This window comes from Panulirus ornatus, chromosome 46 (genome assembly GCF_036320965.1).
Source record: "Panulirus ornatus isolate Po-2019 chromosome 46, ASM3632096v1, whole genome shotgun sequence".
Lineage (NCBI taxonomy): Eukaryota > Metazoa > Arthropoda > Malacostraca > Decapoda > Palinuridae > Panulirus > Panulirus ornatus.
In genome coordinates, this window is record NC_092269.1 from 7,064,378 (window position 1) to 7,084,227 (window position 19,850).

The 19,850-nt window shown below is 44.4% G+C and overlaps 1 protein-coding gene across 1 annotated transcript; it reads right to left on the reverse strand.

Moving 5' to 3' along the window:
- Nucleotides 1-306: 306 nt before the first annotated feature.
- LOC139763391 (uncharacterized) lies at nt 307-18,553 on the reverse strand. The gene is given in 13 exon segments (XM_071689402.1): nt 307-645; nt 1,320-1,378; nt 3,369-3,476; nt 5,379-5,498; nt 5,736-5,885; nt 8,798-8,960; nt 11,183-11,486; nt 11,668-11,887; nt 11,890-12,280; nt 12,283-13,187; nt 14,605-14,741; nt 16,597-16,727; nt 16,863-18,553. Coding segments are annotated over 13 exon segments (4,023 nt in total). The 5' UTR covers nt 18,111-18,553; the 3' UTR covers nt 307-558.
- Nucleotides 18,554-19,850: the final 1,297 nt, after the last annotated feature.

Consider the following 19,850-nt stretch of genomic DNA (forward strand, 5'->3'; position numbering starts at 1 on the left):
AACTGTTTGAAAAGTAGTTTTGAAATTTCAGAAAAGACTTTCAAAAATATCTTTACAAACATTCAGACAAGAACAAAAGATTTTCCTTTGAATGTGCACAGCCATTTAGTAAAGGGATGTAAGTACGAGACTGTACCAAGAGATTATTCAAATGAGTGAATACTAGGTCAAACCCCAATTTCTTGAGGATGTTGGGTTAGCTTATCAAAAGTTTTACTGAGTTGTTGTCATTTCATAGACTTTTATAACAATTAACCCCAACTACTGACTTAATTTAAAGGCACTGGGTAAAAGAAAAGTCAAAAGTATGCTTTCCCAGCATTTTTCAAGTCTTCATACAATGTATTACCACTGTAAAAGAAAGTTTAAAATATTCCAGTTTCATTTGTGTTGACACTAAATTACAACTTTACCATGAATAACATATTTTATTTCCTGCATGCGAAATCCATATTGGTGACATACTTTTATGTAGGTTTGTGTAATTTTAGCATGCTCTGATAATGCAAACCTAAGAAATACTCAAGGAAACTACCGAACATCACTGAAGTCCTGAAATCAGATATACTGGACCCTCTTAGCACTTCGGGATAAGCGAAGGGTGTCAGCAGCCTCTTGAAGTTTTTTATACTCATCTGGCAGCTCCTGTGAGACATAATACAAAGTTAAGATTAAAAGGCTTAAAGTATGAAAATGCATATCATCATTGTATAACTAGCCCAGTATTCACATGAGCTTCTTACCCAACAGGGACCCTTTGATTATATAAAAATGACTGATATGGGGATAAATGCTGCTTTTTTGAGACTCAAATCTGTGACTGAAGCCTTTGTGACAAATGAGAGAGAAAGACCAGGGGTTACTGATGATTTACTGTAGAAATGTAGCTTCTAACTGAAAAGATTCTAGTAACAAATCATTTGTTGCAGTTTGGATGGATTTTGAAACTATTAAAAGTTAGTCATACAAGACTGCATTTACAGAAAGGTCAACAAAAAGACATAACTAGCATCATATTTTGTCAGAATAACTTGCAGAATTAAGTATAATTGAAATCATTTCCTAAAACTTTAACTTTCCACACCCATGCCTAAGTGAATGAATCTAAGGCAGCAACCATCTCTCTTCAAAAACTAACCAAAGTTAGTTGAAGGAAAACCTTTATCCTTACTTGAACATATATTACATTATTACAATGCTAACAAACAGACATAAAACAGTTTGACTTTGGTGTGGTGTAAGTAATTCATATCTATAACTGATTTATTGTATTTTAGTGCATCTAATAAATGCAACACTATGTTAAATTAGAGACTTACCTTCATGTTACTTCCTGTGCGTTCAGCAATGGTGTTGAGACGTTTGGACATTCCTTTCACTAAAGTACATGGAAAATTTTGCATTAGCAGTAGTTTGGAGATGTTTAAAGCTATTTGTCTTAGGAACACTTTTAAAGTATGAGAGTCAATCACATAGACTATTTACTGAAAAGTTATTGCCTTCTGGAAACATTTTCAAAGTGGTACAGTACCTGAAAAAGTGGATGCAAGACAAAAGTTCATTGCAGTGAATAATCTAAATGGAATAAGCAGTGACTGGAAAATGTGGGGACCTAGAGGAAAGTGAGAAAATACATCTATCATAAATAATGCACTCACTGTATGGGTCATCTTTTTTTGTGGTCTTCTTATACCTTCCAACATACCAATTTGTACCTTCTTCATTAGCTTATCTCTAGCCATGCATCATACATGACTATCATTCTAAAAGGCTATCTTCCACACATCTTTCTCATGGATTCTTCACACCACATCTTTTTCATTCTTTATGTTATCCTAATTCCAAAATTACTTCAGAAAATATCTATACTCTTATTACCTACCTTAAAGGATCTTGGAAAACAATGGTTCCACAATCAGGTATTTGAATTAGGACAAGCATTCTATTATACAAATTTCTTGCAAATATTTTTCTTCTCTTACCATGGCTTTCAGAGCATGCATCTCCATTTTTTCAATGCCTGACTTATCTCCAATTCAGCTTTTCAATTACCAAATATTATTTATTTATTTATTTTGCTTTGTCGCTGTCTCCCGCATTTGCGAGGTAGCGCAAGGAAACAGAAGAAAGAAATGGCCCGACCCACCCCCATACACATGTATATACACACACGTCCACACACGCAAATATACATACCTATACATCTCATCTCAATGTACACATATATATACACAAACAGACACATACATATATACCCATGCACACAATTCATACTGTCTGCCTTTATTCATTCCCATCGCCACCTCGCCACAAATGGAATACCATCCCCCTCCCCCCTCATGTGTGCGAGGTAGCGCTAGGAAAAGACAACAAAGGCCCCATTCGTTTACACTCAGTCTCCAGCTGTCATGCAATAATGCCCGAAACCACAGCTCCCTTTCCACTTCCAGGCCCCACACAACCTTCCATGGTTTACCCCAGACGCTTCACGTGCCCTGATTCAATCCACTGACAGCACGTCAAACCCGGTATACCACATCGATCCAATTCACTCTATTCCTTGCCCGCCTTTCACCCTCCTGCATGTTCAGGCCCCGATCACTCAAAATCTTTTTCACTCCATCTTTCCACCTCCAATTTGGTCTCCCACTTCTCCTCGTTCCCTCCACCTCCGACACATATATGCTCTTGGTCAATCTTTCCTCACTCATTCTCTCCATGTGCCCAAACCATTTCAAAACACCCTCTTCTGCTCTCTCAACCACGCTCTTTTTATTTCCACACATCTCTTACCCTTACATTACTTACTTGATCAAACCACCTCACACCACACATTGTCCTCAAACATCTCATTTCCAGCACATCCACCCTCCTGCCCACAACTCTATCCATAGCCCACGCCTCGCAAATATATAAACTCAAAAATAACTAACTCTTTTGCATTCAAAAAGATGATGCAATGGAACTAACATTCTCTTTCAAAATCAGGTAGCCATTTCTTATATAAACTTATTTTCAACATTACCCCTCCAAACACACACACCATTTAAGCAAATTATCCTTCTGTCCAACTCTCCCTACTCTGACTTACCAAATAGAGTAGCGTCATCTACATACTATTATTGTAGCAGCTACCATTTCATTCCACTATGGTTCAGCTGTGTCCTATAATTACTCCACCACACAAGGGGACAAAATCAATTTGTGTGTGTGGGAGAACACTAAGATTATGCATGAATTTCATGACTTTGTAAAGAATTGAGACGAAATATGCTGCCTGCATGCTGTACATAAGAATATATATAAAACATAAGATTAATTATTATATAAGTTTGGTGTCAGCTTAACTTGAAAACTCATATACTCACATGCCCTGATGGAATTCCGTCTGATGAAGGGTGTATTAGTAGTCATGAAATTATCCTCAACATATTGGTTCATCTTTGATGCTGCTGATGATGCACTCTTGGAGATTGCTGACAAAAGAAAACTGTTATAGAACATGGACAGGTGAAGGAACTTCTGCACAAAACACTAGAACTTATTATTCACAATATGGTAGCTTTTGGTTAAAATCAGAAAACTGAATGATTATACATTACAGACAAATCAAGCAAACCTTCATGATACACAACCAGAAATTAATACCTCAAGAAAAAAGAAGATAACCCTAAATAGTAATAGTAATATACCAGATACTAAACTGAAGGACTTTGAGGGAAAGATGACTATGAAATTAGTGTTAAGCGTCATTATGTATTTACAGCTGATGACATAATCCCCAGTAATAACAAGATAAGAAAGAGATAAATGGAGGACTTTCAATTATTGGATACCCTACAGTGATTGATGACCCAGGACTGTTGACCACTGTAATACAAAAGTTGGTGACAACCATAATACACAGATCATTGACCACCATGATGCAGCCAGTACATGATTACTCACTCTAAAGGCCTTTCTTTCCTATTTTCTTTTTCACAGTAATATACATTGCATCACAAGATAGTGCATAGAATTTTGAACGGAGTTCATTCACATAGTAACAGAGATTTTATTAACTCTTCAGGTATCCGTTTCCAATGTATGCATAGTATCAATGTCTATGGGAAATATCCCTTAAATTCTTTGATGATAACTTCAAGTAATTTTCAGATTTCACAAGTGTACATGAATCTAAAATGCTATTCCCGAGCAAGTTGAGGAAAAACCACTTGATCCCTTCTATGGACAGATGAGGTGCTAAACACATTGACTGCAAAATCCCATTTTGCAGTCAATTGCTAACTTAGTGACAGCAAAAAACTTTGATGGAGAGTCAAGCATTTAAAACTATACTTTGAAAAAGTCTTGAGAAACGTGCAGTTTATGACTCGACCTAATTAAGCATAAGTTTATATGTAACACATTGCAAGATGAAACTTAAGACCAAAATTGCAATTAACCTTCTATAATTCTTTTGGACCCAACTTTTGTGGAAGGATGTGACAGGTTACTTTAAAAAAATCCTGAAACATTGGAGAAAGGCAATGCCCTGGAAGCTATTGGGATTTCAGCATTTATGGGATATATAAAACTTTCCCTGCACAAAACTGGGTGGAAAAAAAATATACAGATTTACCACTTCATTTCTGCAAGCTTTAATACCCTTCCAATTGTAACTTTCTTATGTTTCTTTACTGTTTTATTGTGAATGAATGTCCAGTTATGAATCCTGGCCATTGATCTTGGTGGTGTCCATGTAATCTTTATGTGCTACCTATGAACCTCATAATGCCAAAGTGCCTCCTAACCTTGCTGCAGGCCAAGTGACCCCTTACATACTGTTATCCAAGTTACTCCTGACACCTGGTGCTGTCCATGTGACCGCTGACCATGATGTTATTTAAGTGGTTTTCTTGACTTGGGTGCTATTTGAAAAAATCCTGACAAAGGTACTCCCGCATAAGCCCTGAAACTTGACGCTGCTGCATCATGATCTGTAATCACTGTAATCCTGAACTTTGATGATTCTTAACTGATACCAAACACTTGCATTTCCAAAGGACTGTATGATATGCTGGTCAATTAATGTCTTGCCTGAGTAACCTCTGACTCTGGTGATGTTGTCTGATCTCGACAATGTCCATGGTGACCATGACCCTCATGGTTTCCAAGTGACCCTTGATAATGTTGGTGCTCACGAACTTTTAAAAAATGTTATATTCATTTGACTCTGACTGGTACTGTACAAGTGGCCACCTGAATTTTGTACTGCTCGAGACCCGTTTGACCCAAGTGGTGCTAATGATCCAGCTGGACTACTCCCCAGGTGGTGTTGGCCCGATGATCCCCTGGTTGCGAAAAGTTTTAACTGGCCAAGCAACCTCTTGACCTACCTTTGGTGATGCCAGTGGGCCGCTCGTCCTCCAGGAGGGTGTTCTCCCGCAGGATCTGACCCAGTAGCTCGTGCTGGGCCTGCTTCACACCAGATGGTACTTGCACACCCACAGCCTTACCTACAGCCCCACACACGACTTGTTAATTTCTTGTCAAACATATCAAAAGTGTTATATTGTTATTCAAATACTGAGGCAACGTAGTATTTTCTTGAGAATGAATGATCCATGACACATTAAGATTAAAAGTACGATGATTATAGACTAGAGTCGGTGGTTATGAACAACTAACACTTATCTGTGACTTGCGACCAAGACCAAAGTACCTACTGGTATTGAGCAGACAGAAGTACTTACATTCAGCCCTGCCGGCCACATCGCCGAATATGTAGACACCAGATAATGTATGTAGTACCAGAGTTGACTTGCTGTGTAACTGGCAGGCCCAGAGGTCAGTATCCACTCGCAGCACTAAACCCTCACCCACAAGCCATGCTTTGTGTGGATCTTTGGAGAAAATGCTCGGTGAATCTGAGTTGACTAATAATGGTGAAGAAGAGCTAACAATAGTTCACAGACACATCAGACACACATGTTAACATACGAATACATATGAAGAAAAGACACACACACACACACACACACACACACATATATATATATATATATATATATATATATATATATAATATATATAATATATACACGTAACTTACATAGACACACACACACACACACACACTTCATGCTTGCAGACAACACTGCCATACATATGTATGAATGACAGCAAATTTGCAACAGCCTAATTACAGAAAGAGAACAAAAAGATGACATTATACAAATTTAATGAATGTACAAACACATGAGGAAACAATCACATCTGAATGCTTGCATAAGATATAAGGCTAGAATTCGTGCTACCGACAACCAGAATCATAACATATTAAATATGGCACGCAAAACATGGCGCAAGTGCAGAGTACAAACAAGCACAATCAGAGCTCCTGCACACAGTGTATTTTAGGTATTTCAAGCATGCATCATTCACAGTTACACATTTACAGCACATAAAAGCATGCATGCAAACCTGATCATGCATTTCACCGCGGTACCGCTAGCTGTCCACTCTATCAAGTTTGTGTGTTACTCTGGACAAGAAACTAAACTGGAGGGAGCACTTTAGCAAATCGTCCACTTATTATCACTCTATTAGTTCACTTACGAAACTTGGACACCTTCTACCAGAACTCAGGTCTTTCTGAACTCACCCATGCCTCCCCTGTCTGGTCCTGTTTATCCACCACACAACAGGGAATGCTTGAAAAAGAGTAAAATGATAAGTGATAGATCATCGCCACTTACTGTGGAGCTCAACACACCTCCCAACACAATGATCACCAATTGGATGTGAAAGTCTGGGTAAAACTAGTGTATCATCCTCGCTTGAATCGCCTATGATGCAGTCTAGTATCACAAGAAGTCTCCAACATTGCATTAAACCCAACCAACCAACCACATCTAATCTTAACACAAGAAGTCTCCAACCTTGCATTACACCCAACCAACCAACCACATCTAATCTTATCATGGAGTCTCCAACCTTGCATTAAACCCAACCAACCAACCACATCTAATATTATCAGGAATCTCCAACCTTGCATTAAACCCAACCAACCAACCACATCTAATCTTATCATGGAGTTCCAACCTTGCATTAAACCCAACCAACCAACCACATCTAATATTATCAGGAAGTCTCCAACCTTGCATTAAACCTAACCAATCAACCACATCTAATCTTATCATGGAGTCTCCAACCTTGCATTAAACCCAACCAACCAACCACATTTAATCTTATCATGGAGGCTTAACTTTTCAAACAGCCAGACTATTTGAATGAGATGCTGCAGGTCAAAGGGAGGTGCTGGAGGAAAGGCAATTAGGTCGAACTAACTCTACTGGCATCTCGGAAAACGTTATTATGAAAAGGGCAAAAAATCCTATCTGCATATCATCCAAGCCAACTGATGACTGCTACGTATCAGTGCAATTCTCATTCACTATAAGGAAATATTAATGTAATACTATGTATGTATGAGCTTGTTCTGTGTCACTACTGCACGAGTTTGTGCAATACACGGTGAGAGATTTTCCGTTCTTGGGACCCATTTTTAAAGAACCTACTTCAATATTAAGTAACATTCAAAACCCATCTAAGCCTTCTGTATTTGCAACTTCATACGTATCAACACCTGTCAGTAATGAAGTACTTTATCACATTTTTTGTAACATTCTTACTTTCTGTCATTAACCTTCTCAACCTACTTCTCATACTAAAGAGGAAGTTTTTGATATTTCCCGCGTTAAATCTATTAAGAAACTTGTACATTCTTATCATGTCTTTCCTCGTCTTTCTTCTCCAAAGTAGGTAATTTCATGATTACTGGCTTACCCTACATCTCGGCCCCAACCCCTCTGATGCAGTCTTTGTTGCCCGCTCCTCTGAACCACCGAACTTGAATCAAACATATGTTGTAAATACTTTTCTGGACATCTTTAGAGCCACGCACTCTCAGAGAATATTCAGATGACATTAAGACACAAATAAGTATTTCTCAGAAGCATGGAATATAGTCGTAAGTACTATCGTGTTGTGGGTTATAATTGCTCACAGTTCACCGAACTAGAACGATGAGCGACGAAGATCATCCCTGTGACTTAAGGCCGAGATCCACCTTGGGTTTCTCAACGTTTTAGGACTAACCACCTGACACTAAGTCTGCTGAAATGCCAGTAACATGTACGGTTAACGTCTACACGCATTACGTGATACCTCTGGGACCTTTTAAGAGGAAGATGGGGGCCCAAGAATATTCAGGGGAAAAGGGAGGAAAAACGTCTCATAAAACTGACAAAAATTCACAGCGACAAAGAGTCCGGACACCATAGAGAGAGTATGAGCCGTGGAGATGAATGAACACATGTTATCTGAAGAACTGAAGCCCTCGTACTTTCTGTCCTTTGACTCTGCACCTGTGAAGGTACCAAAACATTATCAAGGTGTTATTGATATCCTTTCACATGGGTTTAGAGACAGCGTGTATGACTTTCAGTAAAACTGACCTAGTAAAATTATTACTGACTCAGGCAAGAGGCCATGTCTGATTAAAATTACCCAGCCTCACGCAATATCCTCACAAAGGCACAATTGTACCTACACCAATGTTATGACGTTTAGAAGAGTAGACTGTGGTTGCCCATTCCCGACATGGTAGCCTCGTACGGATGCACAAGATATGTCACTGCAATAGCCTCATCCAAGCACCGATGGTTCGCCACCTCTGGCCACAGTTACTGCGCTTTAAATGACTGAATCGTCTTGAGTAAATCACAAGGTAGTTATGGTCCGTGTTACTAACCTTTAGAAACAGCGAGGAAAGGGCGCCGCCAGGGTGAGGTTACGACACCGTCTTCGTAGATGAAGAAGATTTTGACCCCCTCACGTATCCTGAGGAGGTCCCTGAAGGTGGAGTAGACGCTCGCTGCGCTAGGTGGCCTCGTACTGCTCACAGCAACTTGATCCTACCAAGTACACACATGGTATTCTCACATGGTTCTTGATCCTTGGTGTAAATAAGTGCCCACAACACAGCTGGCTGGGGCTTGTAAAAGATGTAAGGATAAATATTTTCAACTTGGTGCAGATGAGGTTAGTCATGGACTTAAAAGTTTATTGCAAAACGTGTGAATGGTGTTAGTTATCAAGTCCTCTTATCGGTAAGTCAATCCATATATTAACGATCCTGCTAAATGACTGTCATAATTTCAAAGAAATATGATTACCTGTACTAAATTACTTCTCCATCTTCTCTTTACTACGTAAAATAAGCACAAGTTATCTAAACGATTCTTGTTGGTTTTTCCATCCGCGAACTAAGCTATGCTCAATTTCACTTCTACGTCTTTTTAACAAGCAGGGCGAGTAAAACTGACTCAATATTCAAGATAAAATACGATACTCAGTATTAAGAGATGGCAATTTCAACTGACCTTTGTGCTGTTTGAATACGAAATCATATCGCATTTTCTTTTTACTTTATTCACATTATCGAAATCATAATGTAGCGACCACCAGATGGTCGTCTACTGAAGCTCGCTGGCCAGCTCACCACGTGAGCTGAGAATGTCTAACATGAGATAAGACTCGTCTCTCTTAAGTTTTCATTATATTCCCTCCTGCCTTGGTACACTGTAGTAACATTGATTCAATTAATATTTTCATGTTACCAGACTACTACCCGTATCTGCTCATTTCACTGCCTCTTACAGTAAATATAATCGAAAACCTTTAACAATATTCAATCATTCTACAATAATCGTATCTCCTTAATATTAGTCCTGCCTTCACCACTAATTTCTTTTACGATCAAACTCTTGTGATGCCTACATTGCCCTCTCCCTATATTCTTTTATCAGAGCCAATCTTTAGTTTACATATTGCCAAATAACCTTAGGGCAATGTTAAACTCTGCTACCGTCAGAACCAACTTTGTAATGTTTAACTTGGCTTCCGTCGTAACCAATCACCACAGACACATCTGCTCATGTAATAACCAACGTATACAAAAGTTTAATTCTGCTGCGGTTATGGCCGACCTCTGCACCGTAAAACCCACCTCATCTTCCTGGGTATTTATGGTGTTGATCTGCTTTCTAGTTACACCAGTGTTCAGCCCCTACAATGAGCGCTTGATGAGGGGGAAATGTTAACTTTACATCCACCGACATATAGCCAGGCGTCCCCTCGGCTCCATCACATCTCGGGGTGACGTGTGAGGCCCCGACCACACCCCACACCCCATGCCAGATGTACTGCTTGGCATGACGTAAGGCCACACGCACCTCGTCAACTCGCTCATGCAGACGCTTTGTGAGTGACAGTGGTCGTAATAATGGTGTCGTCCGGTAGACGGCTTGTGCAGACCAACTCGGTTTACGTAATGTATGTATAGACGCTTTTCTTCCCCTCATTTTACTCATGTTCTTTCATAAATGAACGTTACTACGCGCCACACACACACACACACACACACACACACACACACCACACACACAACACCCACCCACACACACACACATATATATATATATATATATATATATATATATATATATATATATATATATATATATATATATATATATATATATATATATTTTTTTTTTTTCTTTTTTTTTTTCAAACTATTCGCCATTTCCCGCGTTAGCGAGGTAGCGTTAAGAACAGAGAACTGGGCCACTGAGGGAATATCCTCACCTGGCCCCCTTCTCTGTTCCTTCTTTTGGAAAATTAAAATTAAATCTTTACCACGTACAACGTCACTTCGCTGCTTTTCTTGGACTTAGCCACCTGGAAACCCCAGCATGTTCTTTCGCAAGTCGACAACCACCACGAAACTTTGATCCCGATGGCTGGCAGGAGGTAAACCAGTGTGTCCAAGAACCAATCTTCCAAGCCGACGTCCAGCATTCAAACTGACGTCACAAGCGAGAGACGTGTCAACCGCAGACTTGAGAAATATTCGGGGAAAAACACGCGATACACAATCATTATATATCCAACGTTTACGTTTTCTGTACCTATAAATTTCACTTACAGTCAAGCCTCATATATATAAAACTGTGAAGATAACGTACTATCTTAGTTACTCCATCCACAACCAGGCCCCACAGGCCTTCCCATGGTTTACGACCAGAGGCACATTACCGTGAATTAAAACTTGGATTTACCCTGCCCCTCCTACCTGCTGACGAGAGAATGAGGTGTAAAACGCCGAGCGGCCCACATCCACAGCAGACGCTGGATCCTCCGAAGCCTCTTTCTCTGGACACCAGGATGACCACGGGTTCACAGCTGAGGCGTCTGCCGAGTAGGGAGCGACCGGGGGTTGTGAGGGGGCAGCGTTCCTGCCGTAGTCTGGAGGCCAAGACAAACAAGACTTCATAGAGGGGTAGGAGGGTGAGCGTGGGCCAAGGCCATCTCTGGCAGGGTGTCTAGTTCCATCGCCGTCGGTGAGGTGGTCTCTCTGTACATGCCCCTGCCTTCCGAGTTGTCAGGGATATCTAGGGCGGGCGCCGTCGCTCCCTCCTCAACGTATGACCGAGCTGAAGATGCGTCGTTCCCCGGTTCCTCGTCATTCACCTCCATAATCACAGGTTTTCCTGCGCTACCATCGTCATTTTCCAAGTCCGGCTTCACTGTCTCGGGTTCTGCATTACGACTCCGTGCTACGTCATCCACCGAAACGGATTCATCTTCTTTCGGATTCGTGTTTTTTCCTCGACACGTTTGTCTTCAGGTGATGAAGACGCAAGGGGATCAAATTCCTCTATGATTGATGCTCGACTGGCGCAGATTGCTTTATTGGGTTGGAGATGCTTCTCTAGCGTTCTGCAAGAGTAGTCCAACAACGTCTCTTCAGAGTGACACCGGTGAGACATGGAACCCTGGATCGCCGGAAAGACGTTCTGAGCTGACTTGGAGTTTGACAGATTGCAAAATCCAACGCATCTAGTATGGAGTTCCCTAAGTCATCTAGAGTACCGTCATCACCAGCAGCTGGGGAGCCTGCACAGGCCTCATTCACATCACGGACGGCAACGCCTCCGGCAGGAGCACCAGTCGACGCGTTTGGCTTTTCTGGAGCTGGAGGGGAACGTTTTGGATCTACAGGTTTCCTATTGGCTTCAGACTTCACGTTATGAGAGGCCTTCCCGACGACAGGTGTGGCGGGCGAGGACTGGCCTCCGTCAGGAAAAGCAACGTCAGTGTTGACCTCACTTGGGTCCACGGGAGGGAATGGATCCACTGTTGTAAACGGGTCAATAATAATGGATGACCTCGAGGAAGCCATCGACGTTGTCTGAGAGACTGATGTTTCAGCGACACTAACGGCAGCTGTTGCTTTCTTGGATGAGACCTTGTCTTTCCTAACTTGAGTGTGGGCAACGTGGCGACTACTGGTGTCACAGCCTCCGGGTGGGATGTCGTGGTGGGCTGGCCACTACCTGCAGTGATGACGGTACCCTCAGCACCGCCGGGAGGGTTACTGTCATGCTTCGGAGGAGACGCTACGTTATGTTGCGCTGTGTCCTGCTTGTTTACGCCTGCCACATCCGGGGTCGAGTCTTCCCTTCTCCGGCGTTCTGCAAACTTTCGTAAGGCACGAGCCTGGTGCGCTAATGCTTCGTTTGCTTCGGGAGGCGACCTGGATCCAGTAACCGGAGCCTCAATGGGGATATTCGAACGTCTTATCTCAAGCCTCGGTGTTTGACCACGACGGAGACCCGACTCTGATCTAAGATCCCGGGTTTCACTGGGGTGGTTCGACGTGGGGTGAGAAACTGGCTCATCTCCTGGCTGCCTGGCTAGGGCTAGTGTGGCCTGGTCCTGGCCAGGGTGGTAGGAAGACTTGGGTCTGGGTAGCGAGGCTCTGCTGGGGACCAGCGGCTGGGAGCTGACGGTGAGTGGCGCCGTGTGGGAGGTGGTGGCGGTGGAGGAGGTACGGTCAGCACCAGCATCACCACCTGACACGTCTACAAGAACGACCCCGCCGGACTCCCTGTCGCACACGGATGAGGATCTCTCGCGTGACGCCCTGAGCGCCGGCGAGGGTTGGGTCCGGGCGGGGCGGTGGGCGGGTCGCTGCACCGGCGGCTGACCGACGACGTCGGGCGGGCCGCGGATCGTCGGCTGGCGGGTGGGCAGCGCAGGCGGCGACTCCGGCGAGCAAGGCGTCGCGAGCATATCTGAAAATCATGACGCAGGTTACTGGCCATTCCTCCCCGCTGTGTCGTGTGTATACACACTCCACTTAGGGTGTGTCGTCCAGTGTATGTCATTCTAACTTCACACTGCACTCTCTCCACTCTTGTGGTGCCCAGTCATAACCGTGTACCTCATTTACCTTACACTTCTAACTCTCACTTTTGTACGCTAGATTTCCACCAACACACATCACGAGAGGCTGCATCACGCCTCCCAGTACAGGTCGCCACACCTGTGGCGTTATGACTTTTTTCATGACCTCAGTAATGAGGTCAGGAGGTAATTCCCGTAGAGTGACGACCCACCTCCCACCCACCATGACAGGTGCCACACACAAGCATCGAACACTTCTCCTCTGATCATCAAGGAAGGTGTAGTAAGGGCGAGTATCGTCTGTGTTCGGCAAGACCACCTTCAGGTGTCGGGTCTCGGGCCGTCACTGAGGAAGGCAGTCTAAACTGCTTTGTGTGTTGTGGTCTCGTCTGCCGCTTCTCTCAAAACACGACAACAATGTCTTTTCATCCCATCAATATGAACTGATCAGCAACTTCATCTCACAGTATCCCAAACATTATCTACAGGTTGGGTCTTCACTTAACATCTTCGCCAGGAGGTCCAGTATACCAGCCAGGGATCCCCCCCAAAAGAAAACAATGTCAGCCAACACCACCCAAAGTTACGTCCTAAGTTAGACAAAAAATATCGGCAAACAGCGTCAAAAATCAGGTCGTAACTAACCATGATTGCCTTCCGGAACCATCCTACCACCCGATCCTCGTATCTACACATCGCTGGGAGCTTAACAACCCGCAGCTCACACTTGTCCTCTGGAACACCTCGAGTGTAATAAATACGCGAGGTTCGCCAGCCATCACACCCTTGGAGCTCACTCAGTGTGATCCCCACCCAGCGTCAGGGAGGTATAAACCATGCCTTATTCTACACCTCAGTCAGTAACTGGGCCTACAATGATGACCCTGTGACCTTCACTTCCAGACTAGACTCAGCTGGGACATTCGCTCCAACCTGTTGTGTTTTCCGGACCATATCTTCAACAGCCTACATTTCTTTTCCCCCTCTCGTTCACCATTTCCTGCACACAACCGTTCGGGAACTTAAACAACGTCGACATGAACAGGAGGCTTCAGGCTCGACACACACACACACACACACACAACCAGTATAGCCTCGTCATGTTTGATCTTCACGAGACACGTTCAATGTTTACCTCTTTGGTCTCCGGATATTCCCGCGCTCAAAGTGGCGGCGGGAGACGGATCAAACCTCCTTGTCTTCCTCTCTCTCATCATTGTATTTCCTTCCCTAACTTGTAGTATCTGTCATGGATTAGTGATACGTTCTTCCAGTGCTTGGTTATTTATTGGACGTGTGGCTTACCCTGTGAGCGGGAGAGATCTTCCCTGATGACGTCATCGTAGGAAGGAGGGGCTCCGCTGGGTTGGTTGGTAGTGTCCACCCCGCGGGGTGTGGTCATGGCGGCCTGGGCGTCGCTGAAGCCATTCAGAGCTTCCTTCCTGCCAACAACAACAACAACATAAGGATGGAAACCCCGTGACCCAACTTACAACAATGTGTTTCAGCAACTAACTTACAACACTGTGTTTCAGCAACTAACTTACAACACTGTGTTTCATTAACTAACTTACACCACTGTGTTTCAGCAACTAACTTACAACACTGTGTTTCATTAACTAACTTACACCACTGTGTTTCAGTAACCAACTTACAACACTGTGTTTCAACAACCAACTTACAACACTGTGTTTCAACAACCAACTTACAACAGTTTCATAATCTCCACAATTTCACCTGAACGTATATACAGATTATTATTATAGTCTAAATCTTCCAATTCTTTTTCTGATGTTTCCCTTAACCTTCTTCCGGTTAAGGGAAACATAAGACAATATCTTATTACATGAAATGATGTCTCTTTTTCCCCTCTAGTCTACGGTAGAGATTATTATCTCAGTTCACTCAGCCAACACGTCAACCCCGACCATTATATAAGCAACAGCTAAAATTAAATCATGCGCCGGTGGAGGGTCGGGCTGTCATGGTCAACACGTACTGCCACACGCACGGGTCCCAGCCAAGCTTTCTTATACATAATTCCTCAATAAAATCTCAATAATACTTCCTATCGTAAATAACTGAATTATCAAATCCAATATTTCTCGCTTACTTTATCATGATGAAAAGCTCACACGACCTCCATATAAGATCTTTTTATATCAGTTAACTTGTTATGCTCTCCTCTCATATCAATTAACTTATGTTCAGCAATGCTCTGTTTCTACAAGTATAATTTTCATCATGTAATCAAATACACATGTAATAACACAAACTACCATCTACAAGTAACCATTTTGATATCAAGTTTATATAAAGTGTATACTCACATATAAAGTGTATATTGAAGTATAATGTGTTTACTCACATATAGGTGTATACTCACATGTATGGTGTATACATACATGTATGGTGTATACTTACATTTCACTGCTGAGCACAATGTAAAATGTGCTCATTCATTGTGTGTCATGGAATGGTATAATCAACAACCTAGACACTTCTGTGGTAGAGTTTATGGTCTATATAACAGTCTTATAGTTCAGGGTCGTCACATCTACGCCAGTTGTTCATACTGTTTAACATTAATCCATCGTCCGCTTGGAAGTTTCTCCTTATGACAACACTACAGCTAAGCTCAACATCATATAATCACACGTGATTATCTTTTAACACAGGAAGTGCCACGCCCATACGGGTCCCATCTGGTGACCTTTCCAGATCCTCACGTTAAATAATGTAATACTCTAACAGCTGAACAATGCAATTACCATTTGTATCACGGGGGAATGAATTCTACACTCGTGTTGTCCCGTCTCTTCACCTTGTATATATATATATAATATATATATATATATATATATATATATATATAATATATATATACACTTTCCCAAAGAATTATCGGACTCTCCCTTCCCCCTCGGACCTGAAGTTTTTAATAACCAAGCAACCAGACTATCGAGATTAAAACTTGACTTGGCTGCCACCTTGATGCTGGACAAAGTTAAACTGCATCAGGGTGGCAGCGAAGTCGAGTTTTAATCACGGTCGGCCACTTATACATGATTAGAAACTTTAGGTCCAGCCGGCCGATACTTTTTTGGCAGAGTGTATATACACACACACACACACACACACACATCGCAGCCTAAGCTAGATGTGTGTGTGTGTGTGTGTGTGTGTGTGTGTGTGTGTGTGTGTGTGTGTGTGTGTGTGTGTGTGTGAGCCACACATGTGAGGCCAGGTCGGAAGGTGTTTGAACCACAAGCCCCACCGGGCGCCTCCTCAGCCCACCTGGTGTAGAAGACCTCCTGCTGCTGGTGGAAGAACCTCTGTCTGGTGGGTTCGTCTGTGGTGATGGCCAGCACCTGCGTCCTCAGCACCCGGTCTATCGCCGTCAACGCCGCCTGGTACTCGCTCGCCGCCTACCAAGCAGAGTCCCATCTTACCCTCAATACAAACCTTGAACACAAATGTCATGCCATTACGACTAATGCTATGGTGAATCATGTACCATGTTGGTGAAGAGGATTCTGATCTTATCATTACTACATTCTGACCTGAACGTGGCGTCCTTTGCCCATATGTTCCTCGGCCACCCTGGTGCGCTGGAAGACCTGCTTACAAGTCTCGTCGAAGTCAGCGGGCGTGGAGACGGTGTCCTGATCGAGGACTCTGACGCCGGAGGTGGAACGAAGGAACGTTCGTACGGGAGGCTTAGGGAAGGCCTCCGAGGCTCCGGTGGCCCTGCGCTGCGGACGAGAAATGCCACCCCGGCCGAAGGAGGCAGCCACTTGAGCAGAACTCGGACGTGAGGGCAGGACTGGACGAACACTGGGGCGAGGGGGAGCTGGGACAGTGGGTACTGGAGGTGGGTTAACACTGGTGGACGGGAGAGGGACGGTGTGGTGGCGTTTGTGTGGCGTCCGTCGTGGCTCAGCACTCCACACACCCTTCCCCGGCACAACACTAGACTCACCACTACAGTAGTTGCCCCTGGTAGACTGTGAGGCCTGTCTCCCGCGGGATATCGCCTGGGAGGAAGAACCAATGGCCGAGACTTGAGCAGCGCTGGCCGAAGGGCTTGGAGAGGGAGAGGAGGAGGAGGAGGAGGGCACAACATTGTTGTGGCCAAGTGTACGCTCCTCCTCGACCTGTGGTGAGGATGGCGTCACTGCCGTGGCCCGCGCCTCGGGTTTGGGTCGAGAATTAATGTCCCGCTTGAGCTTTCCGCCTGAAGCCAACGCCACAAGAGGGGTAATAAAGAGGCCAGGCCTACGTAGGAGGTTTCCTTTCTTGGGTCGAGCTGGCTTGTCACTGGAGGACTCAGGAGCAGGGGGTGGCGTGGCACCATTCATGCAGGATGGTTGGGCAGAACCCCGGCACTGTCGTCTCTGTTCCTCGGGAGTCCCCAGGTACTCGAAAGTCCTCGGGGGTTTAGGCGGAGGGCTGACACTTTCCGGTTCAGAAGCACTTCCCGATGACTCCCGTACTGTTGATGAGGGAGATCGAGTCCCCACATGCATCGGTTCGTCTCGTCCTGATGTCTCTTCTTCCTTAGTCTTACTCGGCTGTCGAGTCCGCGAGGAGAGATGGTCTGAAATAACGTCACTTGCCACACTCGAGTGTTTGTTCGAGTCCCGGGGCCGCTCTAGGGTCAGTGAGGGAAGGCGCTCCCGTGGGGACGTCACAGGCGTGGTGCTGACGGGGAACTTGGTCCTGGGCAAGGGCTGGGGCTGGCCCCCGGCTCCCGGGGCGCTACTGCGGGGCGCCGGGGTTGGGGCAGACCGGACACCAGTGGTCCTCATGTCACACAACTTGCTTCCGTATCTTTCTTTCTCTCACCAGATGAAGGTATACATATGTCTGTTTACGTCCGTGTGTGTGTGGGAGAGTGCGGGTGGAGAGAGCTCACACACACACACACACACACACACACACACACACACACACACCACAGGCTTGGGCACTAGTTGTATCCGCCCACTGCAAAGCTTTCCATCCCTCACCTCGCCTCACCTCACTCCCTCACCATCTCATTAAACCGAGCGTTCCACCACCTCATGTCCTGCCAATATGAACTGTCTGTCTCACTGCCACACCGTAGACCTCCTGAAGACACCCTTCTCTTGTTTCAGAATGGTTGGGGTCGCTGGAACACACACGAAATTCCGTGTGCAGGATGTTCGATGTGTGGACATCGATGGACGGGCCGCTACTGAGGTCTTGCTCGATAACACCCTCATGGTAACTGATAAGGTGATATGGAAGAGTGATGGAGCAAAACATCGCTTGACTCTGGTATAAGGAAATCCCACTCGTTGTATAACATGAGACCAGAGAAATGACAAAGTGTCAACTGATGACCAGCACGGGTAAGACTTCTGGCCACCACAACTGATGTGTATAATACGTCAATCATATACTTATGTGTACTCATACATATATATATATATATATATATATATAATATATATATATATATATATATATATATATAATGGGTGTGTGTGTGTTGTGTAACGCTGTCTTATTAGAACACAGCTGTAAATCACAAGATAAAATGTAGCCAATAAAGATACGGTAAATGATAACACTGAAGTCTGAGAGATAAGAGATCAATGTTGACTCGTACACTTTGACAACACTCAAGACCCTGGCCCACTGCTCACAACACCTGCTCACGTTGTCACAGTCGCGTGTGCAACACCTGCTCACGTTGTCACAGTCACGTGTGACACCACCGCCGCTGCTCACTGTCATGCGTGACAACATCCTCTGCATGAGCCCCAACATAGCCGGGAGTCATGACCCCAAACATCATCTCAACCTCATAAAACATCGTTTATGGCCCGTCAGGTTGGCGGTCAGCTCTCCTCCCCCGTGGACTGGTAACATCAGGTCTGGCCGGTCACCTCTCCTCCCCCGTGGACTGGTAACAGGCTAACTCGCTCGCCCCCAGCTCGGCCATAACTCCATCACTATACAATAAGATTTCATCTTTCCCTCAGTTCATTTCCCTCCCTAAGCGTGACGAGCAACCGATTCTGAGCATCCTCCTCTCTCTCTCTCTCTTCACACACAACCAGCGATCATCAGTGAGTGCCCACGTCATAATTTCGCGGGCCTTACGTCATTCCCGAGGGGCCCCGGAGGAGGGGTAGCAGGGGCGGCGCCCTCTGTACCAGCTGGTCAGGTGAGGGAGCTGCAATGTTGGGACCTAAAAGGAAAATCACAGAGTCAAGCATGAATCTCTCCCGTACACATGTGTAGGTCACTACACCTACACATGTGTCGGTCACTACACCTACACATGTGTTGGTCACTACACCTACACATGTGTAGGTCACTACACCTACAGGGTGAGGTGCTGCTGACGGTGGACAGATGACGCTAGCAGCGCTACAGCCCCAGCATGTACACACCTGATGAAATGTTACGAGGAGATAAGATAAGGTGAAGCCAACTAGTGAAGATAAGGGTTTGGAGGTGTCTAGCTACTTGAGTGGTGGCCCTCAGGTCCGGGTAGAGTCCTTCAGTAACCTACA